We start from the raw sequence: 25,312 nt of genomic DNA, 5'->3' as shown, positions 1-25,312 counted from the left end.
GATTTTTGGTTGAGACGGAGACTTGAATCCAACATATCAATTAATCATTTGCAGACATATTGAAACCCTAGGCCTATATGTATTGTCTATTTTTAGTGGAACCCTGGGTTGAAGTGAAACAACTGCTGTTGTAGACTTTGCAAATGCTATATAGGCCTAAATAGTATCATTGATGATATGAGCTATAAAGTATGGTTACATTTCATTTTTAGACGTACCCTTTGGAATGACTTCGCTAGCAAACAGTGAATATACAGTGGGGAAAAAAAGTATTTAGTCAGCCACCAATTGTGCAAGTTCTCCCACTTAAAAAGATGAGAGAGGCCTGTAATTTTCATCATAGGTACACGTCAATTATGACAGACAAATTGAGATTATTTTTTCTCCAGAAAATCACATTGTAGGATTTTTTATGAATTTATTTGCAAATTATGGTGGAAAATAAGTATTTGGTCAATAACAAAAGTTTCTCAATACTTTGTTATATACCCTTTGTTGGCAATGACACAGGTCAAACGTTTTCTGTAAGTCTTCACAAGGTTTTCACACACTGTTGCTGGTATTTTGGCACATTCCTCCATGCAGATCTCCTCTAGAGCAGTGATGTTTTGGGGCTGTCGCTGGGCAACATGGACTTTCAACTCCCTCCAAAGATTTTCTATGGGGTTGAGATCTGGAGACTGGCTAGGCCACTCCAGGACCTTGAAATGCTTCTTACGAAGCCACTCCTTCGTTGCCCGGGCGGTGTGTTTGGGATCATTGTCATGCTGAAAGACTCAGCCACGTTTCATCTTCAATGCCCTTGCTGATGGAAGGAGGTTTTCACTCAAAATCTCACGATACATGGCCCCATTCATTCTTTCCTTTACACGGATCAGTCGTCCTGGTCCCTTTGCAGAAAAACAGCCCCAAAGCATGATGTTTCCACCCCCATGCTTCACAGTAGGTATGGTGTTCTTTGGATGCAACTCAGCATTCTTTGTCCTCCAAACACGACGAGTTGAGTTTTTACCAAAAAGTTCTATTTTGGTTTCATCTGACCATATGACATTCTCCCAATCCTCTTCTGGATCATCCAAATGCACTCTAGCAAACTTCAGACGGGCCTGGACATGTACTGGCTTAAGCAGGGGGACACGTCTGGCACTGCAGGATTGGAGTCCCTGGCGGCGTAGTGTGTTACTGATGGTAGGCTTTGTTACTTTGGTCCCAGCTCTCTGCAGGTCATTCACTAGGTCCCCCCGTGTGGTTCTGGGATTTTTACTCACCGTTCTTGTGATCATTTTGACCTCACGGGGTGAGATCTTGCGTGGAGCCCCAGATCGAGGGAGATTATCAGTGGTCTTGTATGTCTTCCATTTCCTAATAATTGCTCCCACAGTTGATTTCTTCAAACCAAGCTGCTTACCTATTGCAGATTCAGTCTTCCCAGCCTGGTGCAGGTCTACAATTTTGTTTCTGGTGTCCTTTGACAGCTCTTTGGTCTTGGCCATAGTGGAGTTTGTAGTGTGACTGTTTGAGGTTGTGGACAGGTGTCTTTTATACTGATAACAAGTTCAAACAGGTGCCATTAATACAGGTAACGAGTGGAGGACAGAGGAGCCTCTTAAAGAAGAAGTTACAGGTCTGTGAGAGCCAGAAATCTTGCTTGTTTGTAGGTGACCAAATACTTATTTTCCACCATAATTTGCAAATAAATTCATAAAAAATCCTACAATGTGATTTTCTTGATTTTTTTTCTCAATTTGTCTGTCATAGTTGACGTGTACCTATGATGAAAATTACAGGCCTCTCTCATCTTTTTAAGTGGGAGAACTTGCACAATTGGTGGCTGACTAAATACTTTTTTCCCCCACTGTATTTCGTTTTTAAGAGATCTCTCAATAATCATTCTCACAATAACACATTGGTAGTAGTCAGTGACAAATATTAAAGCTAGGCTTGGTTAAAACCATGGACGGGACACCAAATGAATAGCTGTAGATAGATCAACTCTCCAGTAGGAAGTGCTGCCCAGCCTATAGTTTTTTTCTGATAGTGGATATAACATTTAAGATCTGACATTGTTTCAAAGGTACAAATTCAACATACAGTATATTATAGGATGTTTGTCTATGTTGAAAATTTGTTACAACGATGACATAATCCTGTGGTTGAAATTTCCCATGTAGATTACACATCACAATACGTTGACAAATTACATTGAAACAACGTTGATTCAACCAGTTTGCGCCTAGTGGGCAGGGACTGAAAACTCAAACAGATGAAAACTCATTCCAGGAAGCACATTAACATAGTCATCAACAAGTAAGAGTGTGGGAGTTTATAGATGCCATATCCTGGACTCAATCACACATCAGATTGTCCCAATGAAGTTAATTATGGATGGGGTCATTTCTGGTGACCACTGAGAACAGAGACAATCTAAACTTATGAAAAAAGTGAGGATTGTGACAAAATACTGTCAGCAAACATGGATTTAACATGGATAACATTACATAATGATGGGATTGTGCATACATGTGTGCATCAGGACACATCACAGTGAGGACATCAGGACAGGATAGTGTTTTTGTAGTAGCTACATACCTCACAGTTCTATGTGGTTTCCAGGATTTATAGCACAAGTGAATCCAGTGGTTTGTAACCCAATTTGAGTGAACCAATGCAGCTCTTTTGAGTTGGGTTATTAGGTTACTCAGGTTATTGGGTTATTTCCTACAGTGGTAACCAAGGGCCTCAAACAGGCAGGATAGACTCATTGCATAACAAATGCCCCAGGAATTGCTGCTGCATTTTCTTGTCAGGCATGCAACTCTTTAAAAGAACATGCTGTTATAATATCACATACAAGATGACATTATTTGTTGGCCGGGCTATGCTATCTGTCAGGGTGGAGTGGACCAGAAGTGCATGGCACAACTGGCTGAGGATAACCTCAGTATAGGACAGGGACATGACTTGGGTAGTACAAAATGGAGGGAACTCATTGTCGTCTAGTTCCGTAATGCCCTAAACGCTAAATATAGAATAAAGAGAAGGAAGGGGGGTAGAGGTATACTGTTTCAGTATGAAGTCAGGTCTCGAAATGTTAACAAAATCATAGAGATATAGGAGATAGATGGGAGGGGAATGTAAAACTGCCTGATGTCTTAATGCACCTCCACAGTGCCATGTCTGTAGAACAAGCCCTCTACTCTTCTTCTCTGGTCATTTAACTCAATTAGAGATGAAAGGCTTTCTAAGGACAAGCAGGCAGGACCTGGAAGCCCCACCCTCCACACTGCAACCATCCAATAGGCTGAAGGAATGTCAATTTAGTGACTACAGTCCTTTCATTTGTTTTCCGTTCCTTCTTAAAAATACTTTTATGGCACCATTATGAAGGTATGTCAGCTATGGAGAAGACAAACACATGTCCTTTATGCCATGGTGAGGATGGCTAGAATGGTTGGAAATGAAGGTGCTCACTGGTCGTCTCTTCACCTCACAGCTGCAACCAATCAACTGCTATCTGGTAGCTATGATGATACCGTTACCTAATAAAGACAAATCTAATCTACATCGATGGAGGCTGCTGAGGGGATGACGGCTCATAGATATGGCTGAAATGGAGTCAATGGAATGGTATCAAACATGTGGTTCCCATGTGGTTGATACCATTCCATTGACTCCATTCAAGCAATTACTATAAGCTGTCCTCCCCTCAGCAGCCTCCACTGATCTACATGGCTTACAAGCTTTACACAATGCAGCTTCATTGACTTCTTTATAGACCATTCTGAAGACACCTGGCCATTGAAACACAAAGTTAATAAAGCGTGTTCTCCATTTCAGTTAAAGCAAAAGGTGAAGAGGTTTGGACATCTGGCGATTAAATAAAATAAACTGAAATTAAGAAAAATGTAATCTATGAAGAAGATTGAGTAGTCTTTCGTTTATAATTAGTGTTTGCAGCTTGAATTCTAGCTAATGAGGTATGTGTGAGTCATCCAGAAGTGGGGTCTGAAGGGGAGCCAGAGGACAGGGGCTGGACGAGACCGCCTGGCCTGACTGCAGCATTAGCCTGCTGACAGAACTACACCGGACTCATATTCATTTACACTCAAACATACACTCCCAAACACACCATCCCTGACTCAATATGGCTATTTACATAATGCACACACCCACACAACAATATGTGGAAACAGACCCATTGGTCTTTCGTGCAAAAGAGATTTGACCACAGCTGGTCTCAGAGATGGCTAACTCTGGATATTCCTTTGGTCTCTACTGAGTTAAGTAAATCAGCTTTTAGTTTTCTTGCACCTTATTTGTGGAACAATCTGGTGATGTTTTGGTGCCTCTAGGTCAATTCAGAAAGCTGATTGAGGACCTTATTACTGATGAATGTGTTTGTTTTTATGACCGTGCTTTTCTTTCTTTCTTTCTGCTTGCATTTTGTATTTATATTGATATGTGTATTTTCTGTAATTCAAGGCTCATTTGTAAAAGAGACCTTGAGCTCAGTATGACTCCCTGATAAAAATAAAGGTTAAATCAATTTTAAAAATCTCAGAGAGACTTACCTGGATAGCATGGTCTGAGATCAGTTTGTGCCATCATCCCACTCCATGCCACTACTTGTCATGCCAAACAGGTCTGGTACTAGGCTTTAACCTGGATAAATACAGTTTAAATAAAAGGCATACACACACGCCCATTCACACTTCCGAAACAAACACAGGTAGACCACAGTGTACAGGGGGCTACATACATCCTTGCTATTGGACTGTAAGTCTTTAATAATAAAGCACTCTCCATACAAAAGTATATGTACAAGGTCACATACCGTATACCATATTATGGAAATGATCTACTATGGCTCAATCTCATCATAAATACAATACATTTCAACAGTCATCCACCACAGTACTTGATCATAATACCAAAATCTGTTGACCATATCAGCTTCTGTCTTCAGGGAACTCTGTGGTCCTTTCCCAGAGCAATATACAGGGGACACAGTTAGACCCAAATTGTATGTAGAGTTGAAGTCGAAAGTTTACATACACCTTAGCCAAATACATTTAAACTCAGTTTTTCACAATTCCTGACATTTAATCCTAGTAAAAATCCCCTGTTTTAGGTCAGTTAGGATCACCACTTTATTTTAAGAATGTTAAATGTCAGAATAATAGTAGAGAGAATGATTTATTTAAGCTTTTATTTCTTTCATCACATTCCCAGTGGGTCAGAAGTTTACATACACTCAATTAGTATTTGGTAGCATTGCCTTAAAATGGTATAACTTGGGTCAAACATTTCGGGTAGCCTTCCACAAGCTTCCCACAATAAGTTGGGTGAATTTTGGCCCATTCCTCCTGACAGAGCTGGTGTAACTGAGTCAGGTTTGTAGGCCTCCTTGCTCGCACACGCTTTTTCAGTTCTGCCCACACATTTTTTATAGGATTGAGGTCAGGGCTTTGGGATGGCCACTCCAATACCTTGACTTTGTTGTCCTTAAGCCATTTTGCCACAACTTTGGAAGTATGCTTGGGGTCATTGTCCATTTGGAAGACCCATTTGCGACCAAGCTTTAACTTCCTGACTGATGTCTTGAGATGTTGCATTCACATAATTTTCCTTCCTCATGATGCCATCAATTTTGTGAAGTGCACCAGTCCCTCCTGCAGCAAAGCACCCCCACAGCATGATGCTGCCACCCCTGTGCTTCACGTTGGGATTGTGTTCTTCGGCTTGCAAGCTACCCCCTTTTTCCTCCAAACATAACGATGGTCATTATGGCCAAACAGTTCTATTTTTGTTTCATCAGACCAGAGGACATTTCTCCAAAAAGTACGAGGACATTTCTCCAAAAAGTACGATCTTTGTCCCTATGTGCAGTTGTAAACCGTAGTCTGGCTTTTTTATGGCGGTTTTGGAGCAGTGGCTTCTTCCTTGCTGAGCGGCCTTTCAGGTTATGTCGATATAGGACTCGTTATACTGTGGATATAGATACTTTTGTACCTGTTTCCTCCAGCATCTTAACAAGGTCCTTTGCTTTTGTTCTGGGATTGATTTGCACTTTTCGCACCAAAGTACGTTCATCTCTAGGAGAAAGAACACGTCTCCTTCCTGAGCGGTATGACGGCTGCGTGGTCCCATGGTGTTTATACTTGTGTACTATTGTTTGTACAGATGAACGTGGTACCTTCAGGCATTTGGAAATTGCTCCCAAGGATGAACCAGACTTGTGGAGGTCTACCATTTTTTTTTTAGGTCTTGGCTGATTTCTTTTGATTTTCCCACGATGTCAAGCAAAGAGGCACTGAGTTTGAAGGTAGGCCTCGAAATACAACCATAGGTACACCTCCAATTGACTCAAATTATGTCAATTAGCCTATCAGAAGCTTCTAAAGCCATGACATCATTTTCTGGAATTTTCCAAGCTGTTTAAAGGCACAGTCAACTTAGTGTATGTACACTTCTGACCCACTAGAATTGTGATACAGTGAATTATAAGTGAAATAATCTGTCTGTAAATAATTGTTGGAAAAATTACTTGTGTCATGCACAAAGTAGATGTCCTAACCGACTTGCCAAAACTATAGTTTGTTAACAAGAAATTTGTGGAGTGGTTGAAAAACGAGTTTTAATGACTCCAACCTAAGTGTATGTAAACTTCCGACTTCAACTGTAAGTATTTGAAAGATTTGAACCCAGGTCTGATGACAGTTCTAATACTTAACAATATTATAAATGACTGACTGACTGCCTATGAGGGAAAAGAATAAAGCATGATTTCCTTCAAAATAAACACACAGACTCAGTGAGACATTATAAATAACGCACATTGCCAATGGACACCAGTGCAAGAAAATAAAGTAGTTCAACAGGGAAATGTAAGAAGAAGAAGGGGAAAAAAACAAACAAGAGGACTAACATTTAAAAGGTGGATAGTATATGTGTCATTAACATGTAAGGCCTGAGTGAGACATTCCAACAGCATACAGTACACATCATAAATGTTTTTGGTCTATTGAATTATTGGACTTAATATTAATACTTATATTAATGGGGCTTATTAAAATAGTAAAAAAAGAAAAAGCGGGTATGGAGAAGAAAGACAGATAAATTGCACTGTATCCCTGCCTTGTGCTCAAGCCTGGCCTAGTGACCGGTCGGTTTCCTAATAATAGATGACAGAGGTGAAAGGTCATAGGTGGGATAGGTCTTCGCTGTACCTCCTTTCCTCTGTCAGCCATGCTGAAGACCCTAGCTCTGTACAAATTAATCTCTCCTTCCTCCTTCCCTTGAAGTCATTACTGACAGGTACCAGGACTGGACAGGTACAAGTGAAGACTCTATAGCTTTCATCAACCCATTTATGTTTGATTACTGGTTACTTCAAGGAAGGGAGGAAGGATACATTTGTGTGTGTAAAGGTGGTTACCACACAAACACCCTCTTTCTCCCTCCATCTCACAGCAGTGCCATGCATCCTGAAAGAAGAAAGCTGCGGAAGCGTTTCAACCACAAACATTCGCTTTATTTAATTTCAAAGGATTATATAAATCAGAGGAGGCTGGTGAGAGGAGCTATAGGAGGACGGGCTCATTGTAATGACTGGAATGGTACAAATGGAACGGATTGAAACGTGGTTTCCATATGTTGGATGTTTTTGACTCTGTTCCATTAATTCCATTCCAGCCATTACAATGAACCCGTCCTCCTATAGCTCCCATCACCAGCCTCCTCTGATATAAATGTTTTTCAAGAAGTGCAAATTGGTCATATTCCAAATACCATAGCTCCTATGTTTGTTTTCTATTGACGCATGAAGAGAGGGAGAGGGACACACACACCAAAACAAACAGGACCCCCCTCCTCTCCACTCTGACTCACGTGTCCCGTGACTCCAGTCCCGCCCTCACCCCAGCCCTCCCCTCAGGTCCTGTCCTCCTGTTTTCACTTCTCAGAGGAGTTCTTGCGTGGCCGGCGGAAGCTGGACATGTTCTCATTTAGTGCATAGATGCGGCGGGAGAACTCCTCGAAGCCGGCGGCGTCCAGCTCGCCCAGCACCTGCTCATCACACTCCACAGCTACGGCGTGCTCCACGGGGATGCAGGGGTAGTCCTCCAGCCTGGCCCCATCCCCCAGTCCCATCCCCAGTCCCAAGCATGTGGCCTCAGTCCCCATGACCTCCTCTGCCTGCTCCACCGAGCAGCACAACTCTGGGTTCAATGCCATGGTCACTGTTAGCCCTGTTGCGGACCCCGCCAGCCCATCGCCTGGCACCACTGAGCCATTCATGGTATGGTCTGCATGCTGCTGGCTGGTGAGCGCCACCTCCTCCACTTCCTCAACGGTGGTGTCCTGAGCCGGAGTGGGGCAATCTGAGCCTCCTGTGGTAGTGGAAGGCAGTTGCTCCTCCTCCACCAATTCTACCTCTCCGTCTCCATCCCCCTCCCCTGGGGCTGGTGTCTGCTGTGCCTGGTCCTCCAGAGTCTTGGCCAGGTCGATGCTAGCGTCCAGGGAGGAGGACATGTGTTTGTGGGAGGGGGAGGGCGGCGCCAGGCCCCCCTGGGGCTGGTCTATGGCCATGGCCGTGTTGTAGCTGGGAGGAAGAGAGGCTTTGTACTTCTGCTTGTCGGCCTCGGAGCTGGCCCTCTTCCTCAGCGAGCCCCGGTCTGGAGAGCTGGTGTCGGTGGGGAATCCCACCTCTGACGCAGCCGAGACTCTGAACTGAGACTTGGCTCCTGTCGGGACCGGGATGGAGCTGGAGACATGATGCCGGTCACTGTGGGAGAGAAGGAGAGAGAGAGAGAGCAAGAGAGAGGGAGGCAGGGAGAGAAAGAAAGAAAGAATGAATGAAACAGGATATGATGGATATGCTCATAAGTCTTTTACGTTCAAGGGTTATGGAGAGAGGGAGGGATAGAGGGAGGAAGGCTCCCCCCTGCCCAGCCCCCAGGCCTCTCTGATCGAACATGGTTCTGTATCTCATCTCTCCCCCCTCCTGAACCAGATCCCAGACAGCTGGCCCACTGCAAATCACTCCCCATTATTACATTCAAAAACATTTTCTCAGCTCACGCAACGACAGGGCCATGCAGAGTGGAAGCTCACAGCATGCCTCCTAGAAAGTATGCAAGACATTTTTGCAGAAATAACAGATAACAGACAGGACAGAGCAACCCTCATTTGTCCCATGCAAATCCTAACCGTAAATTAACTTAAACAAGGGGTCCATAGCTGTTTAGCCATACTTAACCTGGTCATTCAGGTATGAGAGGAGACATTGGAGGGATATCTCATGGGGTCAAAGGTGAAATTGAGCCCCTGTGCTGTCAGAGGTCCACCTGTGGCTGGTTAGAGAGCAGAGGAGCCTGGGTAAGTGATCCTGGCTAGTTAAAATGGGTTAAAGGGGTGGTGAGGTCACTGGGTGGTGATGTCCCTGTATCAGACGCCAGATAGTCTAGTCTAGCGTGTGGCAGCAGGACGCACACACAGAGAGGACCTAGAGGCCTATGCCAGGGGATGTTTCAAACACACAGCGACTGACTGGTCTTTGCCTAACTGTTTGATGGGAGTACTTCAGGACTCAACACATGGTAGCTTGTTAAGAGGGTCCTGACCGCGGCCCCTGCCCCCCGTGGAGACAGCAGAGCACAGGGCACTGACATAAGAGTTCACACACAGGGTTTAAAAACACACACGTGTGCGCATACTAGTGCTGAGCGATTAGTGCTTTTTGAGGCCAGTTCGGTTTCAGTTCGATGATAAAAAAATATATCACGGTTTCCGATTTCAGCTTTGATTATTTTTTAAAACATTAAATGCACTATGCATTATGTGGGTTGAATGCTGTAACAACACAGAATACAACTATTAATACAAGTCCCATGATGGTAGTGGCTGCCCATTACTAATTACTGCTTACTTTACTTTAATAAAATATTTCAGTTTTATTTGATGACTTTATTATTTCATTCCAGGTAATCATCTCATCTCTACAGAGCTGCTGCCTATGCTGTCTGACAAAATACCTATTTTAGTAGTTCTTCAAAGTAAAGGGAGACTTTCAAGAATGCTGAATACCAACTATCAATCACTTACAGTTGAAGTCGGAAGTTTACATACACCTTAGTCAAATACATTTAAACTCAGTTTTTCACAATTCCTGACATTTAATCCTAGTAAAAGTTCCCTGTCTTAGGTCAGTTAGGATCACCACATTATTTTAAGAATGTGAAATGTCAGAATAATAGTAGAGAGAATGATTTATTTAAGCTTTTATTTATTTCATCACATTCCCAGTGGGTCAGAAGTTTACATACACTCGATTAGTATTTGGTAGCATTGCCTTTAAATTGTTTAACTTGGGTCAAACGTTAGGGGTAGCCTTCCACAAGCTTCCCACAATAAGTTGGGTGAATTTTGGCCCATTCCTCCTGACAGAGCTGGTGTAACTGAGACAGGTTTGTAGACCTCCTTGCTCGCACATGCTTTTTCAGTTCTGCCCACACATATTCTATAGGATTGAGGTCAGGGCTTTGGGATGGCCACTCCAATGCCTTGACTTTGTTGTCCTTAAGCCATTTTGCCACAACTTTGGAGGTATGCTTGGGGTCATTGTCCATTTGGAAGACCCATTTGCGACCAAGCTTTAACTTCCTGACTGATGTCTTTAGATTTTGTGAAGTGCACCATGATGCTGCCACCCACGTGCTTCCGACTTCAACTGTAGATAATGTATTTTCAGGTAGATACCTCACGAAGCAACTTCTCTCTATCCCTCTCGATCGCACGTTCTTCTGTCTATTCTCTCCCGCTCAGTGTCTGCCCCACACAGAACGGACAAGTAGACGCGCAATGGATTATGGTAGTTAATTACCACGTTTTCTGCGCTAAACTATATACAATATTGGCCTGTTGGAAACTACAACTCCCTACTACATCGCAATGTTCAGGCTTGATCTGATTTATCTCTAGAAAAACTGCGCACTGAGCTCACAGGAAAAAAAAACTGAACGAAATGGAATTCAAATAATTGAACCAACATCGGTCAAATAGTTGTTTAAAAAACAGAAAATAACACATTTTGGTAAATTGCTCAGCACTAGCGCATGCACACACACACACACACACACACACACACACACACAGACACACACAAACACACAGCTCACTGCTGATGAGTGAGTCACAGACAAGACAGGACAGCAGAGTGTCCTCAACCTGCAGTGGTGTAAAGTACTTAAGTAAAAATACTTTAAAGTACTACTTAAGTAGTTTTTTGGGGTATCTGTACTTTACAATTTATATTTTTGACAACTTTTACAAGTACTTTTACTTTTACTCCACTACATAGGGCTCCCGAGTGGCGCAGTGGTCTAAGGCACTGCATCTCAGCGCTTGAGGCGTCACTACAGACCTGGTTCGATTCCAGGCTGTATCACAACCGGCCGTGATTGGGAGTCCCATAGGGCGGCGCACAATGGCCCAGCGTTGTCCGGGTTTGGCCGGTGTAGGCCGTCATTGTAAATAAGAATGTGTTCTTAACTGACTTGCCTAGTTAAATAAAGGTAAAATAAAAAAATAAAAAATAAAATTCCTAAAGAAAATGATGTACTTTCTACTCCATACATTTTCCCTGACACCCAAAAGTACTCGTTACATTTGAATGCTTAGCAGGACAGGAAATTGGTCTAATTCCCGCCCTTAAAGAAAAAATCCCTGGTCATACCTACTGCATCTGATCTGGCGGACTCACTAAACACAAATGCTTTGTTTGTAAATTATGTCTGAGTATTGGAGTGTGGCCCTGGCTATCCATAAATTTAAAAAACAAGAAAATCATGCCGTCTGGTTTGCTTAATATAAGGAACTTGAAATTATTTATACTTTTACTTCTACTAGTTAAGTATATTTTAGCAATTACATTTACTTTTGATACTTAAGTATATTTAAAACCAAATACTTTTTTACTTTTACTCAAGTAGGATTTTACTGGGTGACTTTCACTTGAGTCATTTTCTATTAAGGTATCTTTACTTTTACTCAAGTATGACAATTGGGTACTTTTTCCAACTCTGTCAACCTGTCCTATAAAAGAGGACCCATAGAGGAAACCCACACACAGTGGATGGCCCATGTCATACCTGTTCATAATTATAGCTCACGGCAAACATTTAATAAGAAGCTTACAGGAACACACAAGATGAGGTCAAACGTTCATGCAAGGTAAAGCAAATAAAGATAATGAGTTGAGATAATCTGGCATGAGTGCTCTTCTTTCTGAGCAATAACTGGGGATACACTGTGCTGCACTTATTCACAGTGCGTGTCTATCTGAAAACATCATCTAACGCAATTGCCTTCACATTGGCCCTTAGCGACTATACAGTATATCCCATAAACCAAGGATAAATAGAAACAACATGCTGTTCAAAACGGTTGATCAGTTTTCTCGAAAAAGCCAAAAGTTTAATGGTTTTCCATTAATGATTTGTATCTGTGAACTTAAACAAAATCATTATGGTGTTTTGAGCACGCTCCAAAACTAAAAAACTAAACCTGATTTGGAAGACGGGAATAAAAAGAGACCTTCCATGAGAACAGAATTATCATTCCAGCGAGCAAACCCAAACCGTGGTCCAGGCTGGGCCCCTATCAAACAGAGGACAGGTTGGAAAAAACAGAGCTGACTGTTTGTTAAGCAGGAGTTTCAAACATTCCATGCATCATTTATAACACGCTAATGACTGCCTTCAGTCTGTTGTTTGCTGAATGACGTCCTCGTGGCAAGAGCTCGGAGACTGATCCAATCTCTGATTTGAATTAATATCAAGCCTTCTAGTTTCTCCCTGACTCTCTCCCAGTACCCCTACCACACAGTAATCCATCTCAGCTTCAGGAGAACCCAGGTTAGGATTCAGGAGAGAGCTGGCCAACATTGACGCCTGCATGTGTTTTGGCCCAGAAACACAGTGATATGATATACAATCAGACGGTGTAAAACATATAACCACTTCTTCTTCTCTGGGAGTGTTTAGATGTCACAATAATAAGGTCTGGATAATAAGGCATTTCTTGTTTGGAGATCGTTTATTTGTTACATTAAGCACCCCTCCAAATTGGTTCTTTTAAACAGCTGTCAAGTTAAGTCCCTTAATCAAGAGTGTAGTAAAGAGTCTGAGGAGAAGCGGCAGGAGGAGAGGGGGAGGAGGCTAGCCCCCACAAATCTCCTTGAATGGGCTGTCATAATATTTTTTCATGCAGCACATTTTCTCAGTATGACTCTTGACACATTGCTTTTTATTCAGACCAATTAGGCTGTCCCCCTCCTTGCACCACTCCCCATACAGTAATTATTGCTCTGCTCAGAGGAAGGGAGAGCAGTAGTACATTTCCTGAATACTGTTGAAAAACCTGGAACCCATAGAGCGGGAGGATGGTGAGGGATGGAGGGAATATTGGCGGACTTACAAGAGAAGAACTCTCCATTGGAGGGAAGCAATGTATGGTCTAGTTTTCACACAATAGCCCATTGTGCCTGTAAACGATATATACTTGGACCAAGTATAAATGGCAACCAATCCAGGCTAGTAGTGTTGTATAGTATGGTAGGTTGCAGTGTTGGTGTGGGTAGTATAGCCAGGCATACTGTACTGTAGGCATCTCTTTCAGGGTGGACATTAGACGACCTGTGATTTACAGCCAAAGGGACACAGTACTTCACTCTGGACGTTCTAACTCATCATTAAGTTTTACTAGTCCTCTAAGCCCGGCGGACTTCCTTGTCAATGATTTCACCACATAAAAGCTACCTGAGCCCTCTGCCTAAACCATTAGGCCCAGACTGGGCAGGGCCAGCGGCGCATAGGCCCACCTCTTCTCCCAACTTGTTTGTTTTAAATGGAGTCTCTCTTCCTCTGCCTGTGTCAGACTCAGCCCTGGATATTCCAGGCAGGCCAGGAATTTACTAAACCAAATATTTTCCGCTGTCTTATCCTCAGACAGGCCTTGTTTCAGGTTCAAGGCATAGCTCTCTTCATATCCAATTCCTGCTAAGGAGCCGTGATCAGGGCCAAAACACACAATGACAGATAAGATTCAGGCTTTGATGTCATGGCAACCGAAAATCCCACAGGAACTACTAAACCAAATGCTATAACTGAAATATTGTAATACACACTACGGGGGGTGGAGGGGAGTTTAAATGAAAATATTGTAATAGTGCAAGTCTCCTCTGTCCAAGTCTGGCCTTTTGAAGATGGAGAATGTAACCATCGTATGAAAATCACCACAGCACAGCATGTAAAACATATTGAACAAGTCGATAGTATGAACACTAACACTGTTGCCAATTGTGACTGCACACTGTTGTATTTGACTTGATTCTCAGCAGTTTTGTATGGCACACAGATAAATAGCCTAGCTATACCAACCCATTGCAAATATAGGTGAGAACTACAGTACCCCACACTGTCTCACAGTAAGACAGATTCAGTTCATTTGCGACATGTCGTGTTAGAATGACATAACTGTGGGGATCAATGCAGTACCTCAACGAATGGCAATTACTAATTAGATCAGCTGGCCCTGTTAGTCCCCTACTCTGTGTCTCAGTGACACATAGAGGAGAGCAGGTCTGCTGTGTGCTGGGCTGTGCTGGGCTGTCTCATAGAGAGACCTGGTGGTAGGGAGTGTTCCTCCAGATGTCAGCTCATCCCTCATCCATAGAGATCACTGTACAGCTAACACACACAGACAGACATACAGACAAACGCAGGCACACACATTACATTTACATTTTAGTCATTTAGCAGACGCTCTTATCCAGAGTGACTTACAGTTAGTGAGTGCATACATTATTTATTTATTTTTTCATACTGGCCCCCCGTGGGAATCGAAGCCACAACCCTGGCGTTGCAAACGCCATGTTCTACCAACTGAGCTACATCCCTGCCGGCCATTCCCTCCCCTACCCTGGACGACGCTGGGCCAATTGTGCGCCGCCCCCCATGGGTCTCCCGGTCGCGGCCGGCTACGACAGAGCCTGGATTCGAACCAGGATCTCTAGTGGCACAGCTAGCACTGCGATGCAGTGCCTTAGACCACTGCGCCACTCGTGTGTGTATGTGTGTGTGTGTGTGTGTGTGTGTGTGTTTGTGTGTGTGTCTGTGTAGGAATGCTCGAACTCATCCAAACAAATTAGCTTTATTTGATTCATTATACTGTATGAGTTCCCCCACAACATCAGGCATCTCCCCTTACCATCTCAACAACTACCATCCCTATGGCTTTACTGGAACAATCATCTCCACATAATGAAACACCTACTGTGCTGGATGTGTGCCATCAGCTTTACTGCAATGCATGTTCAGTTACTGATTCAGACCAGGACCAGTATTCCTGACTGTGTTATTGGCCATTTAGGCTGAACTTGCTTGGTTGTCACAGGTGGAAATTTGGGGAAGTGAAGATACAGACACACAGTACGCAGGCACACACACACACACACACACACACACGAGCCAGGCTAAACATTTCCTCCTGTGTGTTCTTGGACTGTGTGTGTGTTTGAAGGCAGCAGGGAGGGGTTCAGATTTAATGCCGTTATCGCTGTTCTCTCACCAGGGGTTTTGGGGGGAATCTTCGGAACCTCCGGGCGGCTGGGGGAGCAGCCGGGGCCGGGGCTGTGTTCAATCATCCAGCCCCCTCACCCCAGACTCGGTGCACCGGGCTTAGGACCTGTGAACCTCTGCCAGGGCCTCTGCAGATGTCGAACCACGAATAGGAGCTTAACGTGTTTGTTTTGAACTCGGCAAGCTATTCCGTTTACAAAGCAAGAAGAACTGCCTTTGGTAAGTTCCTCCTTGTCTAATGTTTTTTTTTGTCTAGCATTCACCCTAAAGTAACTGGCTCCCTAAGCCTTATCCACTTGCATGGTTCGGGGGCTAGGTTTACAAGTCCTTCCACTGTGCCACTGAGATGTACATACGTCTTTACTCTGTTTGCAACTGTTTTAGTAGGAAGGGATCAGTGTAGGAACATTAAAGAAAACACAGTCTCTTTCTATACAGTACAAACCCTTAACAATCATATACACTGAGTGTACAAAACATTTTCCCTCAGAACAGCCTCAATTCGTCAGGGGATGGACTCTACAAGGTGTCGAAAGCGTTCCGCAGGGATGCTGGCCCATGTTGATTCCAATGCTTCCCACAGTTGTGTCAGGTTGGCTGGATGTCCTTTGGTTGGTGGACCATTCTTGATACACACGGGAAACTATTGAGCGTGAAAAACCCAGCAGTGTTGCAGTTCTTGACACACTCAAACCGGTGCTCCTGGCACCTACTACCATACCGCGTTCAAAGGCACTTAAATCTTTTGTCTTGCCCATTCACCCTCTGAATGACACACATACACAATCCATGTCTCAGTTGTCTCAAGGCTTAAAAATCCATCTTTAACCTGCCTCCTCCATTTATCTACATTGATTGAAGTGGATTTAACAAGATAAATCAATAAGGGATCATAGCTTTCACCTGGATTTACCTGGTCAGTCTATGTCATGGAAAGAGCAGGTGTTCCTAATTTTTTTGTGCACTCAGTGTACAGTACTTCCCAATGAGGTCCCCTGGATAAAGCCCATGTTCCCATGCAGGAGAAGAGCCCTTCTAGTCAGCTTATTGTGCATGCAGAAAGCTCTATATGGAGGCGGAAACGTCTACACAGTTCATGGATGGAAATGGTTCTCTTGGACATGCCCTCGCCCCACCACCACCCCTGTATAGGAGTAGAGGAGAGGGGAGGGGAACAGATATCAAACCCCTTTCCCTCTCACAGTCTACCGGTTAACTCCCTTCAGCTGCCGCACAGCATTTTTATGCATCCATATTTCATACGCTTGGCCTCTCCGCTGGAAATAGAATCTGAATTGAGGCTTTTTCAGGCAGGGGGGAACTGGAAGTGATACGGTGGGGAGGAAGGGCAATAAAATAAGTCCCATACAAAAGGAGAGCAGGAATGAATGCATGTCCTCCCTGTTTCAGTGTTTCACTACTGCAGTGTGGAGCCCCAGAGTCAGACCACCTTCCTGTCCCCCAGTACCTGCTGTCTGAATCAGTTAGAGGGGAGAACTATGTGGGTCCTGTGACGAGGACCTAACTTATTGCCTGTTCAGGCTTACTGCACCTTCTCACACACATAATTCTCCCCTCTGTAAGTCTGCCAGCCGCCGCCCCCTGACGAGTATTTCAGCCCTGTGTGTGTGTGTGTGTGTGTGTGTGTGTGTGTGTGTGTGTGTGTGTGTGTGTGTGTGTGTGTGTGTGTGTGTGTGTGAGAGTACGAGACTCACATCCTTTTGAAAATATAGACTGCTATTATTTTCTATGGGTATCATGCTGAAGATTGTCCCAATTTAATACCCTACGCCCAGTCGTAGCTCATTGAAGGGTTTACACCCAGGTGGTGCAATAGGTATAATTTTTTGGTCCGGCATAGAGCGCATTTTACGTCGGGCGTAGAGTTACGACCCACTAACGACCAACTGGTGCAACCGGACCCTGAAGTGAAAAATGTAGAGTAGAGATAGTGGGCGCAACAGTGCTAGGTGGGGTAGCTTAATAGTACTAAGACACTGGGAGAGTGAGAGTGGACTAGTACAGGTACTCACCATCGGACCAGAAGGCCGTGCTCCAGGAAGTTCTTGAGGTTGGGCAGGGTCTGGCGGAGGTCTGGAGTGGACAGGCCATGCTGGTATCTCAGCTGGGAAAGAAAAACAAAGCATACATTAGCAACGACCAGAGCTTTCTGTACCATAACCTATTATATCAGTTTTATTCACACATTCTCATGATTCTCTAGTTCTTGACGTCTCTGGACAAGGCAGATAATTACTACCCTACAGGGAGACCGAAGCAACCTGTCATTCTTTATATCTGAAGCATTATAACTTCTCCCTTTGAGCTATTATTCACCCCAACATACAATGGGCACCCGGCCCTCCTGCCATGCTAACAGATGTCTGTGCTAATGTGGAAAGGTGTGTGGAGAGGGAGATGAGACGTGGGCGGCGATTAGAAAAGGCAGAATACCAGAAATCTGGAATAAAGATGGGGTAAAACCGCACAGAGCAATCACTCCCTCTCTCCATTTCCCTCTATCGCTCTCTCTCCGTCTCCCTCTCTCTCCAAGTGACCTAGATCCCCATTGGATTGATGACAATCCCTCTCACCAGTCCTCCATCCATCAGTCATAAAATCAACCTCAACTTATGACCGACATGGAAGTGAGCTAAAGTGAGCCAAAGTGAGCCCCCACCCCACAAGGTGTTGAAAGCGTTCCGCAGGGATGCTGGCCGATGTTGACTCCAATGCTTCCCACAGTTGTGTCAAGTTGGCTGGATGTCATTTAGGTGGTGGACCATTCTTGATACACACAGGAAACTGTTGAGTGTGAAAAACACAGCAGTGTTGCAGTTCTTGACACAAACCGATGCGACTGGCACCTACTACCATACCCCATTCAAAGGCACTTAAATATTTTGTCTTGCCCATTCACCCTCTGAATGGCACACATACACAGTCCATGTCTCAATTGTATCAAAGCTTTCCACCGGTCTAAGAGTGTGCAACGCTGTCATCAAGGCAAAGGGTGGCTATTTGAAGAATCTTAAATATAAAATATATTTTCATTTGTTCAACACTTTTTTGGTTACTACATGATTCCATATGTGTTATTTCATAGTTTTGATGTCTTCACTATTATTCTCAATGTAGAAAATAGTAAAAAATTAAGAAAAACCCTTGAATGAGTAGGTGTTTCCAAACTTTTGACTGGTACTGTATATATATATATATACACATATAAATATGACAAAAGACGGCATCCCACCAACACAGTTGAGCAGCATCACGTGCCGCAGCATCACCACATCCGCCTTATACCTCACTAGGGCCTGTGTCACTGACACCCACATCTATTTTCTCTCCTCCACTCTGTTATACTGTGACACCCATTCTTCTCTACACTCAAACCGCCATCCCTGGTTCCATCCCTCTCTCCCTCCCTGGGCATCACTCGCTCAGTGCCGTACATCCGCTACAGTGAGTGATGAACCACATATGATTCTAATTAGGCCAGACACAGTACCAGTGTTTTGCTCCCACCAGCGCTACACTCACCCATTACATACCACTGCCTACCGACCATACCCCATAGACTATATATATGAAGACGTTGGGGAGAAGTACCACGATAACAGAGGAATTACAGAGAAGTAAATGTTGGCGCCCCAGGGGCCAAAGGCCACGTTTCTCAGTTTGTGTTTATAGTTAGAGGATAATAATGGTTTTCTTGGATCAGCAGTCATCTCAACACCATTCATCCAAGTAAATTTTTTTGTGGCCTATGCTGAAATATTCTGTCAGGACTGTAAGGCTGTGCGGTGGTTCTAGTAAGGTTTGACTAATGTCATGAGGAGTGGCATAAGCATTAACACATGGGTCCTTGCTGCCACTGCCAGAGCACACAGTACAGCAGGGTGTGTGTGTGTGTGTGTGTGTGTGTGTGTGTGTGTGTGTAAGGGTGGATGGTAGGCCCCCTTCTGGCACTGGATGGTTCGAGCTGTCTGGCTGGTGTTGGTGATCAAGGAGAGGCAGGAAGCAGAAGATCCAGTGCATGGTTTTTATTTAAGGCATTTGGAGCAGGTGCAGGTATTTACAAAAATATACAAAAGCCAACAAGATTGCTGGACCAGACTCAAATTAAATAATAAATTAAGAAAAAAACGAGTCAAAAGAAGATAAAGACTGACGATCAATCTTGACTAGTCCCTAGGACTCACAGAAGCCCCAACTAACCCCTGCAGAGACTGGTGGCCATTTTGAATTCAAAATAAAGCTCTACACCTGAGCATTTATATTTATACCCTCCAGCCACTAGCAGCGACCAGGTGACAGGAAACACTTGTGTTATTAGAAAGCACTTTGTCAAACTAAGCCAATAAACACTTCGCAAAGACTAACACCCAATAACACTTTAGATACGTCAGAGAATATTATAACCTGTACGATACAGATAAATATATAGAATATGTTGAAGATCTAGGACAGAGCAGAAACTCTTTCAACCCCCATTAATTAGTACTGGAGTCTTCCTTCTTAATGAGCAGACCATGGTCACCTGCGTGTTTAGCGACCACGCCCCCTCCACATGTTTGCAAGACAGATCTCACACACACAAACATTTGTAAGTACTGCTTTAGACTAGCAAATAGTAGGCCTACTGCTTTCGACTAGCAAAATAATGAATCAACTTCATCTGATGTCTTCTCTAATTTATTTTCAATGTTTAGAAAATATTTAGAATTCATTAATCACAGGTAACACACTCAACCAAAATGGATGTTTGGTGAGGTGACCAAGCAATTATATCAAAATGTACTGAGCCATCGGACCAGTGAGGAAGCACAGAGTTAGTTTCATCACAGTGTGTGTGTGTGTTAGATCCTTCTTCAGCACAGGAAAACCTCCCAATTGATCTTATTCAGTATTAACAGTACGTGTGTGTGTGTGTGTGTGTGTGTGTGTGTGTGTGTGTGTGCATGCACATTTTGTGAACAAATGCATGTGTGTGTGTGTGTGTGTCAGCACGTATACATATGCACGTATGCTCATGCACATGTGCATCTTTTGCTCTCTAACCTCCGGGGGACCCATGGAACCAGAGTTCTCTATGGTATCTGCACAGACCTCCTGATCTCTGTGGTAGATTTGGTGTTTTATCAAAAGCACCTCAGATTGAGCCAAGCTGGGAGAGGGACAGTACCTAGATCCAAACCCATATTGGTGATGAAAAGCCCTAATACATACAGGGCCTTCGGAAAGTATTCAGACCCCTTGACTTTTTCCACACTTTGTTACGTTACAGCTTTATTCTAAAATGGATTAAATAAAAAAATGTCAAAGTACTGAGTAAAGGGTCTGAATACTTATGTAAATAAGGTATTTCAGTTTTTAATTTTTAATACATTTCCTTAAATTTCTAAAAACCTGTTTTCGCTTTGTCATTATGGGGTATTGTGTGTAGATTGATGAGGAAAAAAAACGATTTAATCAATTTTAGAATAAGGCTGTAACGTAACAAAATGTGGAAAAAGTCAAGGGGTCTGAATACTTTCCAAATGCACTGTACGTATTCTGGATAATCCTGAATGATTGGTGAATAATGATAAGTGAGAAAGTTAGAGGCATAAATATCATACCCCCCAAAAATGCTAACCTCCCCTGTTATTGTAATAGTGAGAGGTTAGCATGTCTTGGGGGTATGATCTTTGCGGGTCTAACCTTCTCACTCATTATTCACGATTCATTCAGGACTATCCGTAATCATGATAGCATCCACATTCATGTAGAAACATTCTATTGTTATTTACGAAAAAAATGACTCTACATTATTTACCATTCATTTCTATTGGGCACAAAATACACAACCAAAACAAACAGCAAAAAGTGCAGTAATTTCTAAACGGTTCACCCAATATGGAAGAAAATACCCTAAAATTGAAGCTGACAGTCTGCACTTTAACCTCAGTCATTGTATCATTTCAAATTCAAAGTGCTCGAGTACAGAGCCAAAACAACAACAACAAATGGCACTGTCCCAATATTTTTGGAGCTTACTGTAAATGTATGTGTATGTGACGGCTATTTCCCCCCAAGCTATGTGTTGAAACCTTGCCAAGCGTGGAGCACAGAAATGGGATAGGGGTGAAGACAGAGTGAGGCGTGACATCACTGGATTGTTCTGAGTACACTACTGTTGGGGGAATTGTTAGGGGGATGAAGAGGAGAGGATGTTCCTGAGTAGCACGCATGTGAATGCTGAGAGGACTCTCCTGGAACCTGGACAAAGGCATGTGTCTTACTGCTGCAGCCTCCAAAAAGATACAAGATAGGGAGAGTCCATTCCAGCAGCACTTCTCTCTACACCCTGACAAGAGTTCCGTCATGCTCACACAGGTCTGTGCCAACTCTCTACCAATGGGCACTACACAACACTTGACCAACAAGTGCTTTGTTGGACCAACAAGTGTCTGCTTGGCGCCAGACCTAATATTTTGTATTTATTATGGATCCCTCCCCCCATTAGTTGCTGTCAAGGCTAGCCTCCATGTCATGGTGTCTACAGTACCTAAACCATTGACATGTTAGCTGTGCCACCTCCTCACGACCAGCATGGTCTAGCTGATTTTGCTAGTGACCAGCCTTCACTGTGTTTTGGACACTCACGGCCAACCTTTGTTGTGTTTTAGACATATACCAACTTATGCTGGTGACCAAGCTGGTCCATGCCTTTTGGGGGCCCTATGTTAAATTTTGTTAATTTCCTGCAATTCTACACATTTTGCCATGTGGCGTAAAGAAAATGTGGCAGTTTTTAAGCAAGTTTGCTGCAATTCTACACTTTTTGCAATGGGGCAGAGAGAAGATTTTGCAATTTTATAACAAATTCCATGCAATTCTACTCATTTTGCAACGGGGAGGGGAGAAATGTGCAATTCTACACATTTTCCATACGGTGGAGACAATTTTGTATTTTTTTTATATGATATCTGAGTGAGAATGACTTTGCTGTGTTTTGGACACATACCAGCTTATGCTGGTGATACTGGTATACTCGTGACCAAGCTGGTCCATGATGGTCTGACCACGCCCATCATTATCATATTTCCCAGCATGCTAATTTTTATAATTGTTTGTTTCAATATCTTTGTTGTGTTTTTGCATGTACATTGATTGATTAATTAATCTTATGCTACACAAAGATAAATAACATAATAAATAACTAATCCAATCTGTTAGTTGGACTTATTGCACCCATTACTGAAATGGTTGTTTCAGTTTAGATAGTCTCATTTATTCATATTTCTAACACTGGCAGTCATTCTGAATGCATATTGTGGGTGAAGAAAAGTTCAAATTGTTGGATATCCCCACTGTCTGGATTCCAATTGGAATTAAACATCATGTTGCAAGCCAGCATGATGTGATTTGATGCTGGTTTTGCTGGTGACCAGCTTATGCAAAACACAGCGAAGGCTGGTCACCAGCAAAAACACAGTGATGGATGGTCACCTGGTCACCAACAAAAACACAGCAAAGGCTGGTCACCAGCAAAAACACAGCGAAGGCTGGTCAACAGCAAACACACAGCAAAGGCTGGTCACCAGCAAACACACAGAGAAGGCTGGTCACCAGCAAACACACATGCAGCAAAGGCTGGTCACCAGCAAACACACATGCAGCAAAGGTTGGTCACCATGAAAACACAGCGAAGGCACCATCAAATACACAGCAAAGTCTGGTCATCAGCAAAACCAGCACCTATAATGGACCAGCCTATGCTGGTCTATACTGTTTTCTTCAGCAGGGAGGCTGGTAAACATAGCCAGGCTAGTTGTAAGACAAGTCTCAGAGCTCTGTAGAGACTCAGGCTCTTGGCTCTGGACTTGGAGGGGGAAGGATTACATCCTGGCCCTTCACTGTTGTGTAAGCAAAATGCCCTTTCCTTTTCTCCGTCCTCCTTCACTTCACCCTCTTCTGAGGGACAAATAGTGAAACATTCAATGTGCCGGCCACATAAAGATCGTTGAGATAACAACAGTGAAGCTGTGAGTGTGAAAGAGAGAAATGTGTGAGGCAGCTTTGCCTGACATAAAGCTGGATGTCGCTTTCAATTAAATGCAACAACACGGCCTTGAACAGAGAGAAACAAACAGCTCAGAGGGAGGGAGAGTCCGGCTTCTCAAACAGACCAGTTGTTTAGTAACGTGTCACAACTGACAAGGCATGAAATAAACTCTGATTTCGTTCTCCTATGATATTCAAATCACATGGCCTGGAGTTTATGAGAGAGTTGTTTGGAAAAAAAGTAAATAAATATAATACTAAACATGAACATTTCTAGCCTTCAAGTTTCTAGGTCATACAAATATTAATACAAATTGCTTATTTGAGTCTAACATAAGTCAGTGTGTCATTTCTCAACACAGAGAGTACAGGTGGGGTCTATGAGGAGCTCTCACAGTGTGGAAGTCCCCTTTCACCTGGCCGCCGGCTGGCCAGCCCGGGCTGTGCAAGTGCTTTGTGATCAGGCTAACCAGATCGTGGTGAGAAATCACCGGGGCCCATTGAGGCCAGCTGTAAGGCGAGAGGCCCTGGATGGGGCCGCACCCACAGGAGGGAGGGTTCTTTCACATGACGTGATGCTAGCTTTGGGCCTGACTGAAACAGATCCAGCACAACTCCTCTCCTCAGGCCTCTTCACACACCTTTGTGTCTGTCCCCTTCCTGCCATGTTGCCTATTCAGACACTTGCACTCAGCCACTTCACAGGCCCTGTACAGAGCACTGGTAGAACACAGGACGCTGAGCTAGTGTTTTTGATACCGCCTCAGGGCCAGGTGTGTGTGTGTTGCAGGATGTGTGAACGGAGCGCTGAGCTCTCACCACCACTAGAGGAGTCAAGGATACCTCCCAGGTCCATCCACCATAGCAGGGCCTGAGAGCCACAGGAATGCAGCGTCTGTGTACAGCTCAGCTCCTTCAATCCAACCGGGGCCTAACACGTAAACACAAATTAGCGGACTAAAGCGTCCCAACCCGCTGGTTTACACGCCACCCATAACTCCATGAAGGGCTGTTTGTTTTCGACTCAGGCTCTGCCACGCAGCTACGTAAACATCCCGGCTTATGCAATGTATTATTGTTTCCTTTCTTTTTGTCACAACCAATCGTCCTAAGAGCTGAAAACGCCAAGGTGAGGGCCTCTCGCCCGTTCTGAGGTTAATTGCTGGCGACGTTCTGTACAAGAACCGCAGGGCCAGCCTTCGTAATGAAGCGCTCCGTATTCGCCGTGAGATCATTTGACGAGCCGTTTGTCAGCACAGAAGTCACAACCGTTCAAGCAGCGGGGAATATTAGCATCACCTGACAAGCGGTGTGTCTAGACTTCCACCAGGGATGGGGAGCAGACTCGCTAGAGGAAACCTGTAATGTGGTTAGGTTTTCATCAGGAGGATTATTTTTCACGTCACAGGATTATATAGACTAAAATCAGTACCCTCTGGATGTCAGTTGACTCCACCATCGACAATTACTCATGATTTCCAATCAGAATAGTACTAAATACTAATCCTGATGGTAAATGCTGCAGGTCTGTCCACTATGGTAAAAATATAAATAGTATTAGTGTTTCTCATAATACATGAGGGAGAGTAGGCCTAGTTCTTTCTGACTCCCTAAGGAGGGCA

At 43.8% G+C, this 25,312-nt stretch overlaps 1 protein-coding gene across 1 annotated transcript in view; it reads right to left on the bottom strand.

Moving 5' to 3' along the window:
• Nucleotides 1-4,742: 4,742 nt before the first annotated feature.
• LOC311135612 (UV radiation resistance-associated gene protein-like) overlaps nucleotides 4,743-25,312 on the bottom strand; it is a 152,957-nt gene continuing 132,387 nt past the window's right edge. The window contains exons 14-15 of the mRNA XM_084169625.1: nucleotides 17,672-17,763; nucleotides 4,743-8,785 (exon numbers count right to left, since the gene is read on the bottom strand). Of these exons, the coding sequence (XP_084025751.1) occupies nucleotides 7,954-8,785; nucleotides 17,672-17,763 (924 nt within the window). The 3' untranslated portion in view covers nucleotides 4,743-7,953. The remainder of the gene's footprint in view (nucleotides 8,786-17,671; nucleotides 17,764-25,312) is intronic.

This window comes from Coregonus lavaretus (genome assembly GCF_964263955.1).
Source record: "Coregonus lavaretus genome assembly, chromosome: 10".
NCBI lineage: Eukaryota > Metazoa > Chordata > Actinopteri > Salmoniformes > Salmonidae > Coregonus > Coregonus lavaretus.
Note: the sequence above shows the minus strand (reverse complement) of the source record. Positions and strands in the feature narration are given on the sequence as shown.